Genomic DNA, 14,073 nt, shown 5'->3' with positions numbered 1-14,073 from the left:
AGTACCAAAAATAGTTAATGGTTTGCTTTTATCTTATGGAAATTAGCATAATTTTTAAATCTAAAAGGCACAGAATTTAGTAACTATGCTTCCCCTTTTGAAAAGCATATACCTAGATTATAGACAAGTACACGTATACATGCACACACACATAGTTGGTTAAGACATGTATTTTCTTACTTCCATTTATGTTCCCATCCTTGTCTTTCTTTATTGTTTAGCTCCCACTTTTAATTTCTACCTTGCTAATATATTTTATGTATTTTTTGTAAGCTCTCTTAAATTCCTTCTAAAACAAGGAAAGGTGTAAATAAATAATGTAATTTAATTGATATTATCTATATACAACCATTTGAGTATCCTCGTACTAGAGGAGAAACTTTTTCTTTTCTTTTTTTTTTGTTTTTGAGATGGAGTTTCACTCTTGTTGCCCAGGTTGGAGTGCAATGGCACTATCTCAGCTCACTGCAACCTTCATCTCCCGAGTTCAGATGATTCTCCTGCGTCAGCCTCCCAAGTAGCTGGGATTACAGGTGTGCGTCACCATGCCTGGTATTTTTAGTACAGACAGGGTTTCGCCATGTTGACCAGGCTGGTCTCGAACTCCTGATCTCAGGTGATCTGCCTGCCTCAGCCTCCCAAAGTGATGGGATTACAGGCATGAGCCACTGCACCCAGCTGGGGAGAAACTTTTTTTTCAATACCAACAGAAAAAACATGTTAACTGTGATCTCTTACAATGAAATGCAGAGACCTAGAATTGACTCCATGTATGTTTCCCCCTTAGAGGAAATAAGAACAGAGATGTGGGCAGAAAGGAAGAATACATTTAACAAATAGGTATCAAAATACTCTTGTGGCTGTACTTTTGGTTATAATAGTTAAGAGATAATCTGATGCCAAACAATACATTATCTGCAATTTCCTCTAAAATAATGAAAATGCTTATGTTTATAATTTTTCTGCTAACCTAGACAACTCTTTATCAAAATATTCACCACAAATAAATGAATATAAATTTTAGCTATACTATAATTTACTTATAAATAAAATTAGAATATATGTCAATAAAGAAAAAATCAGTATAATATAATCAGAACTATATATACTTATAAATAGGCTTACAGATAACATTTTAATACAGTATTGACATTTGTCCAGTTAATACACTTTAGTCAAATCTGAAAAAATGCCTATAGTAAAACATCATTAAATGAGAAATTCAAAAAATAAAAGATTACTAAACAATATTTTGAACCAAAATGCAGAAAATATTTCCTCAGCCATTAACCTAATTTTTTTTTTTTTTTTTTTTTTGAGACGGAGTCTCCCTCTGTCACGAGGCTGGAGTACAGTGGTATGATCTCAGCTCACTGCAACCTCCGCCTCCTGGGTTCAAGCGATTCTCCTGCCTCAGCCTCCCGAGTAGCTGGGACTACAGGCATGCGCCACCATGCCAGATTAATTTTTGTATTTTTAGTAGACACAGGGTTTTACCATGTTGGCCAGGATGGTCTCAATCTCTTGACCTCGTGATCCACCTGCCTCAACCTCCCAAAGTGCTGACAGATGTGAGCCACTGCACCCAGCCAACTCAAAAATTTTTTTATCACTGATACAGCTTGGGAGAGGAGAAGGAACCCCTCACTGGGAAAGAAGTGGTTCACCTTGGACAACCATACTCAAGTCTGTTGGACAGTAGTACTCAGTTTCTTACAAGATATACGATGATTTTAGGTAAGCCACACAATGCACTATAGTTGTAACATAAGGTGATTTGGTTGCATGATTGTTTTAATAAATGCTCTAATATCCATAGCATTCCATGAGGCTTATAATAATGATTTTTAAAACCCTCATCAAACAATCACAACAGTAACTTTAGGAAACCACTGAAAAACCATGACTAACAAAAGGTAGGGGGAGAAAAAGCTAAAACTACACACACACACACATATATGTATATACATACATGTACTCTACTTAGAAAAGCAACAACAATAATGTCCTAACAAATGTAATACATATAGCACAAGGTTTTTTATGAGAAATTTTCTCAAAATATTAAAATAGAATATTTTTTCTTTCCCACATTTTAAGATTTGTTTAAAACAATGAAGCATTCTGATAGTTAAATATTCACTACCATCTATGGTTTGTATATAGAGTAGGCATGGTGCCTTTCCTCAAAAAGTCTAATTTTTATGTAACAGTGAACAACCCACGCTAGTAAATAATTTTATTTTTTAATTTTTTTTTTTGAGATGGAGTCTTGCTCTATCACGGACTGGAATGCAGTGGCGTGATGTTGGTTCACTGCAACCTCCATCTCCTAAAATCAAGCGATTCTCCTGCCTCAGCAGCTGGGACTACAGGTGCCCACCACCATGCCCGGCTAATTTTTGTATTTTTAGCAGAGATGGGGTTTCGCCACGTTGGCCAGGCTGCTCTCGAACTCCTGACCTCAAGTGATCTGCCCGCTTTGGCTTCCCAAAGTGCTAAAATTAGAGGAGTGAGCCACCGCACCCGGCCTAAGCTAGTAAATAATTAAGAATGACAATTAATACTAAAGAATTTAAAGAGAGAAATAGATAAAGGCTAAAATAATCATTAGATAATTTATAGAAAAGATATGTAGGACTTGCATTGGGATTTGAAGAATAGTTAGAAATGGTAAGTAGAAGAAAAAAGTAACATATAGGAAAAGGAAATAAAAACGGGTAAAGGGAGAGCTCAAGAAAAATTCTGGAGTATCTGTCAAAAGTAGGAGGACTAGGCTAACAAGAATGAAGATGAGTTTGAGAAAAGTAGGAAATAAAGTAGGACAACGTAGGATGATACCAGATTAGGAAAGGCCTTTGAAGCTAGCTACAGTGGCTAAATAATGTGGAAAAAATAACATGACTTATTGGGCACTGAGAAAAGACAATTAAAACAATCTTCAAATACAAGTAGCCTTAGAAAAATATACATTAGGGACCAGAAATGGGAGGGTCAAAGATGTTAGGGGGCAGGCTATTCCTGTAATCAAGCACAAGAGGACAAAGGCCTATTGAAAAATGGGCCAAAAAGAAAAAGATACTTTAAAGGGAAAACTAAAAGAATCTGGTGACTACTTCTGGGCGCGGTAGCTCACGCCTGTAATCCCAGCACTTTGGGAGGCTGAGGCGGGAGGATCACCTGAGGTCGGGAGTTCGAGACCAGCCTGACAAACATAGCAAAACCCTGTCTCTACTAAAAATACAAAAATTAGCTGAGCATGGTGGCATGCGCAAGTAGTCCCAGCTACTCAAGAGGCTGAGGCAGCAGAATCGCTTGAACCTGGGAGGTGGAGGTTGCAGTGACCTGAGACAGCGCCACTGCACTCCAGCCTGCGTGACAGAGCGAGACTCCATCTCAAAAAAATAAAAAAGAAAAAGAATCTGGTGACTACCTAAATGTGGGAAAGCAAGAAATTAGTACAAAACTTTATGCCTGGGTATCTAAGGAAATGGTATTTGTCATTACACAGACATGGAATTTTGGAAGTGGAGCTAGTTGTTGCATGGTAGATGATTTCAGTATGGGATATGGTGAATTTGAGGTGAAATTCAAATAAACCTTCAAGCAAGTAGCCAGATATCTGGGACAAGAGGAAGGCAGAATTCAAAATCTGGCCTGGCGCAGTGGTTCACACCTGTAATCCCAGCACTTTGGGAGCCCGAGGTGGGTGGATCACCTCAGGAGTTCGAGACCAGTCTGGCCAACATGGTGAAATCCCATCTCTGCTAAAAATACAAAAATTAGCCAGGTGTGGTGGCACATGCCTGTAGTCCCAGCTACTCGGGAGGCTGAGGCACAAGAATCGCTTGAACCCAGGAGGCAGAAGTTGCAGTGAACTGAGATTGCACCACTACACTACAGCCTGGGGGACAGAGTGAGACTCTGTCTCAATAAATAAATAAATAAATAAATAAATAAATAAATACATAAATACATAAATAAATAAACTGGTGATACGGACTTGAAAATCATTTTTGTAGATGTCAGTTGAAAGTCAACAAAGTAGGTAAGTGCTCCAAAAGACAAAATATAGAGAAAAAAGACAGTCAGAAAGTGAGCCTTGAAGAATTTTCTACTGATAATATGAAAAAAAAAATAAGTGCAAGCAAAGAAAGAAAATAAATGGTTGAAAAGTAAATAGTAGAGAAACATGATAGTGAAGTTTCATGGACTACGAAGGAAGAGAGTTGCAAGAGAAGAAATAATAGTGAAATGTAAAGAGATTTATATAACCTCTGCTTTAACAGAGCTTAGAATCTCTAAGAATTCAATAGATGAGATCAGATTTAACATAAACACAAAGAAAATACTGTAACTATAGCCTATATTAGTTGTACTCAAAAGTGGCATTTGGGGATGACCTGTGGTTATAATCAGTTAAGTAATTCTAGGTAATGATTATTTATAACTCACCTCACAGCTCCTAAGACGGCAGGCCCATATAGGTGTATTAGAAGAAAGTGGCTGAAGAGGCGCCAGAAGGGGTTCTTCCAGCATTCTGGGATAGGAGAGGAATATATATAAATATGCAGTTCAATGAACACACAAAATGCATTCAACTGCTTTATCCTCTTAGTATCAAAGACAAATATTGAAGTCATCAATAAGAAATTTTAACAATAACTACAGATTGATCTGATGGGTGCATTAGTTATTATTTTCTTTAACCACTACTATTTTATTAACTGCTAAGTCAAAGACCTAAATTTCTTCTTCCAGATACACGTAGTCCCAACAACTTTAAGTGTTTCATATATCTCTCCCAAAGCTTATTTTGTGCTCTTATTATATAACTGTTTTCATTTATCAAAAAAATGATAAATTTGACTAGTTTGAAGTAACATTATGTGTCACTTCTTGGACTTTTGGCTAAGATCAAGTGAAAAGCAACATTATTAAGGTCTGAAATTAAATGTCAAAAATAATGTCTTAATTCAAAAATACTTTTATGGAACAATTAAAATAACATAAACAATACATAAGCCATGTACATATTTCCCTAAAATATCATAGTATTATTTTAAAACAAAAACAAAAACTGAAATAAAAGTTAGCAAAAAGCATTTTAAACATTTTGCCACAGAGGAATTCTATGCATAAAAATGCGATAAAACAATTTTAAAAATTTAGGAACTATAATGAATTTTTTTTTTTTTCGAGACAGCGTTTCACTCTGTCACCCAGGCTGGAGTACAGTGGCGCAATCTCGGCTCACTGCAAGCCCCGCCTCCCAGGTTCACGCCACTCTCCTGCCTCAGCCTCCCAAGTGGCTGGGACTACAGGCGCCGGCCACCACGCCCGGCTAATTTTTTTTTTTGGTATTTTTAGTAGAGACGGGGTTTCACCGTGTTAGCCAGGATGGTCTCAATCTCCTGACCTCGTGATCTGTCTGCCTTGGCCTTCTAAAGTGTTGGGATTACAGGCATAAGCCACCGTGCCCAGTATTTTTTTTTTTTTTAAATGATATCTCGCTCTGTCGCCCAGGCTGGAGTGCAGTGGTGCAATCTCAGCTCACTACAACCTCCGCCTCACGGGTTCAAGCAATTCTCTGCCTCAGCCTCCCAAGTAGCTGGGATTACAGGTGCCCACCACCACACCCAGCTAATTTTTGTATTTTTAGTAGAGATGGGGTTTCACCATCTTGGCCAGGCTGGTCTTGAACTCCTGACCTCGTGATCTACCTGCCTTGTCCTCCCAAAGTGCTGGGATTACAGGAGTGAGCCACGGCGCCTGGCCATGAATGTTTCTTTATTCTGAAAAGTCTGTTAATGTCAGACTAAATAAACTAATACAATTTTCATACTGTTTCAAAAGATAACAGATGTCACTGAGGAAAAGTGGCACTTTTGACATTTATAGCTTCCAGAATAGCCGCCTTATGACCAAGATGCCTTAAAATAACTAAAGATATATTCAATGATAGTTCCTTCTATCTTCTGATTTTCTCTATAGTCTGCCAGCTTTAAATGTGTAATTTGTAAAAAGATTTCCATGGTGATATTAAAAGATGAGCTTCTCTTTCCCGTGGACTCACCCGGTCACTGACTTTTTGGGCAATGTGAAGGATGTTTGAGGATGAAGAATGTAATTGCTGGTATTGTCTGCTAGAGTATCCACTCTTACAGTTGCTAAGTTTCTGTCACTGGGTTTCTCTTCAGGGACATCTTAACAACAAAAACAAGAACAAAGTAACGTCAATATCTTGAATAAGACCATAAGAATATACCTAACTAAAACTTATGTATTTGTAATAGGTAAAGAAAATTTATGCTTTATTGAGAATAAAGGAATAATGCTTTATTGAGAATTTCTCTGATACTTGTTTACTTTAAATTATAATACTGACTACTGTAATTTTATAATTAAGTTTTAGAATTTATATTGAACAGCCAGGATATGAAAGTGGTAGAAATAATTGTATATTAGGAGTTCTGCAATATATAGGAAAATATAAAACTAATTTTGTTTATATACTGTGCTCATAATGTTTTCTGCAATCTATGTTTTTCTCTTAATGTCTTAATGACTATTAACAAAGAATGATTAACACTAAGGTAAAAATATCTGCCCTAAACCACTAGCTACGAAGAAGCAACAAAACAGTATAGCTATGAGGTTAGAAAAGAGATTCAAATAGAGGGAAAAGGGAGGAAAGCAAAAAACAACAACAACAACAACAAAAGAGTAATAGGCATATTACCAAACAGGTAAAGAAAGACTATACAAGGAGAAATAGGGAGCATGATTCTCTTTTCTGAATCTGAAGGAACCAAGGAAAGAGGAAAAGAGCAAGAGGATAAAAGAAAAAAAAAGTAATGAGTCACATGGCTAATAAAAATATTGATAAAGATATAAATGGCTGGGCGAAGTGGCTCACGTGCATAATCCCAGCACTTTGGGAGGCGGAGGCAGGTGGATCACCCAAGGTCAGGAGTTCAAGACCAGTCTGGCCAACATGGTGAAGCCTCGTCTCTACTAAAAATATAAAAATTAAACAGGCATGGTTGCAGGTGCCTGTAATCCCTGCTACTCAGGAGGCTGAGGCAGGAGAATTGCTTGAACCTGGGAGTCGGAGGTTGCAGTAAGCCAAGATCATGCCACCAATGTACTCCAGCCTGGGGGATAGAGCGAGACTCTGCCTCCAAAAAAAAAGATATAAATAAAAACTTCTGAAGCTATTAACATTATATTCTTGCTATTGTTGCTGTTATTATTACTGTTATAATTAATAATAATTTATCTTATGCTCATTGGTCATTTGGGAGGAAGCAGGAGTCAATCAGCTTCATAGAATTCTTAAATGAAATAGCTAACCTAGACAGGAGTTGAAAAATGAACTTTGAATTTATTTGGGCAAAGAGCTGTTTTCTAATTATTTAATTCATAATCTTTTACCTAAAGAAATCAACTTTAGCACTGACTTTCATAAGGTGATTTTTCTAAAATATTTATGTTTTTAAAACACTCTCAAATCCCCTATATCCCGTTGTTACTCACCCCGAGGACTATTCACATCCACAAGCTGCCCCTGAGGTATAATCACTTGTGCCATTCCTGTCTGGGTAGGTGGAATTACACGAAGTACCTGTCCATTTTCTGTTGGGCTGGCAACAATCATCTTGGAAGCATTAAAAAAAAAAAATCAAATGCATATGCCTAGACTGATTTAACAAAAATTATTAATTAAATAAATTATTAAACACATATCTAGCTCTATGATGGATTCTATGATTTCCCCCATTTTATAGATGAAAACATTGAGGCACATAAACATTTTTTTCCAAGGTCTCACAACTTATAAGTGGTGAAGCCAGGATTAAAAACAGGCAATTTGACCCTAATCCTAGGGTCTTAACCACCAATGGTCTTAATCATTACACATGGATGAAGTCTAATTACTTGGTAATCTGAACAAGTCTGTCTGGACGTAATACATTTACCTTTTGCCACTTACTGTATTATTCATACATGTTTCACCTATTTGTGTGGCAATCATTTGTCTTATATTTAAAGTCATCTTCCTTAGTTTAAAAATGGTAACATGTTGGTCAGGCGTGGTGGCTCATGCCTGTAATCCTAGCACTTTGGGAGGCCAAGGAAGGCAGATCACGAGGTCAGGAGTTCGAGACCAGCCTGATCAACATGGTGAAACCCTGTCTCCACTAAAAATACAAAAATTAGCTGGACATGGTGGCACGCGCCTGTAATCCCAGGTACTCAGGAGGCTGAGGCAGGAGAATCACTTGAATCTGGGAGGCAGAGGTTGCAGTGAGCCGAGATCGCGCCACTATACTCCAGCCTGGGCGACAGAGTGAGACTCTGTCTCAAAAAAAAAAAAAAAAAAGGTAACTTGATAAATGTCTAATTAAATAGGATTTATTTTGGTATCTCAGCATTTATATATAGCCTCTATGGTTCATAAAGAACGGTACTACAAAGTGCCTCAAAAGTCTGAAAACACAGGGAAAATAGCATATTTATTGTACTTTTTTTCACTTTAACAACTAAACCTACTCTATCAAATTTAGAGCAATATCAACTAAAACGACATATGAAATTGAAGAAAAACTTTTGGGCCTATCATTTGGAAGTATAGCTAATACAGTATTTGAATTTAAGTCTATCTGATGCTTCCAGACTTCCAAAAAGTCTGGAAGCATCAGACTTCCATCAGCACCACATAAATTTTATTACTTAACATACTACTCTCCTGTTACCTCTTTAGTGCAGGTAACAATCCTTAATCATTCCAACCCACGTTCCCAGACTCCTATTTTGCTAGGTAAAACATGAAAATATTGCTGATGCTTGACAGGGACTGCATTCCAACTTTTAAGAGTTACTTGAGGCCTGATACAGTGGCTCATGCCTGTAATCCCAGTACTTTGGGAGGCCAAGGCGAGAGGATCACTTGAACCCAGGAGTTTGAGCTTGGGCTACCTGTCTCTACAAAAAATTTTAAAAATTAGCTGAGTGTGATGGCATGTGCCTGTAGTACCAGCTACTCTGGGGGTTCAGGTGGGAGGATCACTTGAGGCTGGGAGGTCGAGGCTGCAGTGAGCCATGATCACACTGCTATACTCCAGCCTGGGTGACAGAGCAAAACCTTGTCTCAAAAAAAAAAGGGCCATTTGAAAAAATGCAAATATAAATTTGAAAAAATTTTTTTAAAAAATTTAATGTTAGGAGAAAAACTTCAACAAACTAGAATGCTTTAAATATTAATATAATCATAAATAGTTCCCAAAATTAAGAATGGGAATTGTTTCCTTCCTTCCCCAATGTTCAACAAGTTTCTTGAGATAAAAATGTCCTGCCATAACTCGTATCACTTTAGCATGAAACAGCAACTGCAAACTGATGACAACAACTGCTTACACGTGCTCAGTTCATAGGACGTGGCAGCACTTCAGATGTATTACCTCATTTAATCCTCATCACGTGTATCTCAAGTATATACATTTTATAAATGAGGAAACTGTCACACAGAGGTTACAAAACTCATACAAGGTTACACAGAGCTATTTAGTGGTAGGCTATAATTGAAACTCAAGCAATCTGACTCCTTCAAACTACCACTCTGTACTAGCTCCCAATATTTGACAATGCTACTTAACCTAAGAAAAGACAAAAGCAAAACAATATAAAAAACCCTGCTGGACATTAAAAGGCAACAGTAATAATATTGTTTTAAATTCTTTACCCCTTATAATAAGATTAAATATCTGTGAAAAAAATATGTATATACAAATTTTCTAACTTTTAGGAATGGGGGTATGAAAAATATTCTATTCATTCTTAGAAAATAAGTGCTGTGGTTATTTTTAAATCAAAATTAAACACAAATAAGTTTTTATAAGTTATTCATTCATATACAAGTTTCATAATTAAGACTGATCTGTGGAATATCCTCTTAATTTTGAAACTATGTTTCCCAAGCATAGTAGATAAAAGTCTCATTTATTTTCTCCCTTCTTAGCTTAGTCCCCCTGGTACCTAAAAAACTATTTACAATTCATATAATCTGACAATGACAATGTTAATATTACTTTTCCTATTTAAAGAAAACCCAGCTAATTACCTACAATCTTTGCTATGAAAGCAAACATGGTTTTGAAGAGTCATGTGCTACAACACATTCTATTTCAGGCAGACCATGAAAATTATCAGAAAACTTTAGCTGAGTGGTCTTTTACCTACTAGGCCCTTTGTGTACAATATTTCTAATAAATTCAAAAGACCAATTCAGCTTCACTCCAAAACATCTTCATCCATTGCAGATTCACCCACTACAGAATCTTTACTAATAACTTTTATATAAAAAGTCATATTGGGCCCGGCACGATGGCTCACGCCTGTAATCCCAGCACTTTGGGAGGCCAAGGCGGGTGGATCACCTGAGGTCAGGAGTTTGAGACTAGCCTAGCCAACATGATGAAACCCGTCTCTACTAAAAATACTAAAATTACCCGGGCTTGGTGGCAGACACCTGCAATCCCAGCTACTCGGGAGGCTGAGGCAGGAGAATCGCTTGAACTCAGGAGGTGGAGGTTGCAGTGAGCTGAGATCACGCAACTGCACTCCAGCCTGGGCAACAGAGTGAGGCTTTGTCTCAAAAAAAAAAAATAATAATAATAATAAATAAATAATAAAAAGTCATATTGAAAAAAAAGGAAGGTATATTTCTTTAAAAAGCTCCATTTGGCTGATGGCAGTGGCACATCCCTGTAGTTCTAGCTACTCTGGAGGCTATGATCATGCCACTGCAGTTAAGCCTACGTGACAGAGTGAGACATATCTCTTTTTTTTTTTTTTTGAGATGGAGTCTTGCTCTGTTGCCCAGGCTGGAGTGCATGGAGTGCAGTGGCACGACCTTGGCTCACCACAACCTCTGCCTCCTGGGTTCAAGTGATTCTCCTGCCTCAGCCTCCTGAGTAGATGGCATTACAGGTATGCACCACCATGCCTGGCTAATTTTCATATTTTTAGTAGAGACGGGGTTTTACTATGTTGACCAGTCTAGTCTCGGACTCCTGACCTCATGATCTGCCCACCTCGGCTTCCCAAAGTGCTGGGATTACAGGCGTGAGCCACCATGCCCAGCTGAGACATATCTCTTAAAAAATAAATTATTTAATTAAAATAAATTAAGAAAAACAAAATGCTTAGCTAACAAACCCACAGCCAACATCATAGTAAATGGGCAAAAGCCGGAAGCATTCTTCTTGAAAACCAGCACAAGAAAAGGATGCCCTCTCTCACCACTCCTATTCAACATAGTATTGGAAGTCCTGGCCAAAGCAATCAGGCAAGAGAAAGAAATAAAGGGCATCCAGATAGGAAGAGAGGAAGTTGGACTATCCTTGTTTGCAGACAACATGATCCTACATTTAGAAAACCCCATATTCTCCGTCCAAAAGCTCTTCCAGAAGATAAACAACTTCAGCAAAGTTTCAGTATACAAAATCAATGTTTAAAAATCACTAGCATTCCAATATACCAACAACAACCAAGACAAGGGCCAACCTAGGAAGGCAATCCTATTCACAATTGCCAGAAAAAGAATAAAATACCTAGGATTACAAGAAGGTGAAAGATCTCTACCATAAGAATTACAAAAGACTGCTCAAATAAATCAGAGAAGATACAAACAAATGGAAAAAAAAATCCATGCTCATGGACAGAAAGAATCAATATCATTAAAATGGCCACACTGTGCAAAGCAATTCACAGATTCAATGCTATTCCTATCAAACTGCCAATGGCATTCTTCACAGAACCAGAAAAAAAACTATTTTAAAATTCATATAGAACCAAAAAAAGGCCAAATAGCCAAGGCAATCCTAAGCAAAAAGTAGAAAGCTGGAGGCATTATGTTACCTGACTTCAAACTATACTACAAGTCTACAGTAACCAAAACAGCATGGTACCGGTATGAAAACAGACATATAGACCAGTGGAACAGAAGAGAGAGCCCAGAAACAAGGCTGCACACCTGCAACCATTTCATCTTCAACAAAGCTGACAAAAACAAGCATTAGGGAGACAACTCCCTGCTAAGTAAATGGTGCCAGGATTCCAGGTTAGCCACATGCAGAAGACAGAAGTGGGACCCCTTCCTCACACCATATACAAAAATAAACTCAAGATGGACTAAAGATTTAAATATAAAACCCAAAACTATAAAAACCTGGAAGACAGCCTAGGCAATACCATCCTAGACAAGGGAATGGGCAAAGATTTCATGACAAAGACACTAAAAGCAATCGCAACAAAAGCAAAAATTGGCAAATGGGATCTAAATAAACTTAAGAGCTTCTATACAGCAAAAGAAACTATCAACACAGTAAACAAACAACCTGAAGAATGGGAGAAAATATCTGCAAACTATGCATCTGACAAAGGTCTATTATCCAGCATCTATATCGAACTTAAACAAATTTACAAAAGAAAAACAACACCATTGAAAAGTGGGCAAAGGACACGAACAGACATTTCTGGTTTTTTGTTTTTTGTTTTACTTTAAGTTCTGGGATACATATGCTGAATGTGCAAGTTTGTTACATACATATACATGTGCCATGGTGGTTTGCTGCACCTATCAACTCATCATCTAGGTTTTAAGCCCCGCATGCATTAGGTATTTGTCCTATTGCTCTCCATCCTCTTTCCCCCTACCCCCCCGACAGGCCCTGGTGTATGATGTTCTCCTCCCTGTGTCCATGTGTTCCCATTGTTCAAATCCCATTTATGAGTGAGAACATTAGGTGTTTGGTTTTCTGTTCCTGTGTTAGATTGCTGAGGATGATGGTTTCCAGCTTCAGCCATGTCCCTGCAAAGGACATGAACTCATTCTTTTTTATGGCTGCATAGTGTTCCATGGTATATATGTGCCACATTTTCTTTATCCAGTCTATCATTGATGGGCATTTGGGGTAGTTCCAAGACTTTGCTATTGTAAACAGTGCTGCAATAAACATACATGTCCATGTGTCTTTATAGAAGAATGATTTATAATCCTTTGGGTATACACAGAGTAATGAGATTGCTGGGTCAAATGGTATTTCTGGTTCTAGATCCTTGAGGAATCATCACACTGTCTTCCACAATGGCCAAACTAATTTACACTACCACCAACAGTGTAAAAGCATTCCTATTTCTCCACAGCCTCGCCAGCATCTGTTGTTTCCAGACTTCTTAATAATCGCCATTCTAACCGGCGTGTGATGATATCTCATCGTGGTTTTGATTTGCGTTCCTCTAATGACCAATCATGATGAACTTTTTTTCTTATGTTTGTTGGCCACATAAATGTCTTCTTTGGAAAAGTGTCTTTTCATATCCTTTGCCCACTTTTTGATGGGTTTTCTTGTAAATTTGTTTAACTTCCTTGTAGATTCTGGCTATTAGACCTTTGTCAGATAGATAGCTTGCAAAAATTTTCTCCCATTCTGTAGGTTGCCTGTTCACTCTGATGATAGTTTCTTTTGCTGAGCAGAAGCTCTTTAATTAGATCCCATTTGTCAATTTTAGCTTCTGTTGCAATTGCTTTTGGTGTTTTAGTCATGAAGTCTTTGCCCATGCCTATGTCCTGAATGGCATTGCCTAGGTTTTCTTCTAGGGTTTTTATAGTTTTAGGTTTTACGTTTAAGCCTTTAATCCATCTTGAATTAATTTTTGTATAAGGTGTAAGGAAGGGGTCCAGTTTCTGTTTTCTGCATACGGCTAGCCAGTTTTCCCAGCACCATTTATTAAATAGGGAATCCTTTCCCCATTGCTTGTTTTTTGTCAGGTTTGTCAAAGATCAGATGGTTGTAGATGTGTCGTGTTATTTCTGAGGCCTCTGTTCTGTTCCATTGGTCTGTATATCTGTTTTGATACCAGTACCATGCTGTTTTGGTTACTGTAGCCTTGTAGTGTAGTTTGAAGTCAAGTAACATGATGCCTCTAGCTTTGTTCTTTTTGCTTAGGATTGTCTTGGCTATATGGGCTCTTTTTTGGTTCCATATGAAATTTAAATTAGTTTTATCT

At 37.6% G+C, this 14,073-nt stretch overlaps 1 protein-coding gene across 12 annotated transcripts in view; it reads right to left on the bottom strand.

Annotated features, from left to right (window-relative positions):
* CARF (calcium responsive transcription factor) overlaps positions 1-14,073 on the bottom strand; it is an 87,077-nt gene that overhangs the window by 38,883 nt on the left and 34,121 nt on the right. For 10 of the 12 annotated variants that reach the window (XR_010129676.1, XR_010129678.1, XR_010129677.1 and 7 more), the window contains 3 exons: positions 7,540-7,660; positions 6,077-6,206; positions 4,456-4,540 (listed from right to left, as the gene is read on the bottom strand). Coding sequence is in view for 8 of the 12 variants with exons in the window: in XM_031008629.3 (XP_030864489.1) it covers positions 4,456-4,540; positions 6,077-6,206; positions 7,540-7,660 (336 nt within the window). In the remaining 4 variants the exon portion in view is untranslated. Of the gene's footprint in view, positions 1-4,455; positions 4,541-6,076; positions 6,207-7,539; positions 7,661-14,073 lie in introns of those variants that run through there. The other 2 variants (XM_055379433.2, XM_055379434.2) reach the window with 1 other exon arrangement.

Source organism: Gorilla gorilla, chromosome 11 (genome assembly GCF_029281585.2).
Source record: "Gorilla gorilla gorilla isolate KB3781 chromosome 11, NHGRI_mGorGor1-v2.1_pri, whole genome shotgun sequence".
Taxonomy (NCBI): Eukaryota; Metazoa; Chordata; class Mammalia; order Primates; family Hominidae; genus Gorilla; species Gorilla gorilla.
This window is presented reverse-complemented; position numbering and strand designations above follow the sequence as displayed.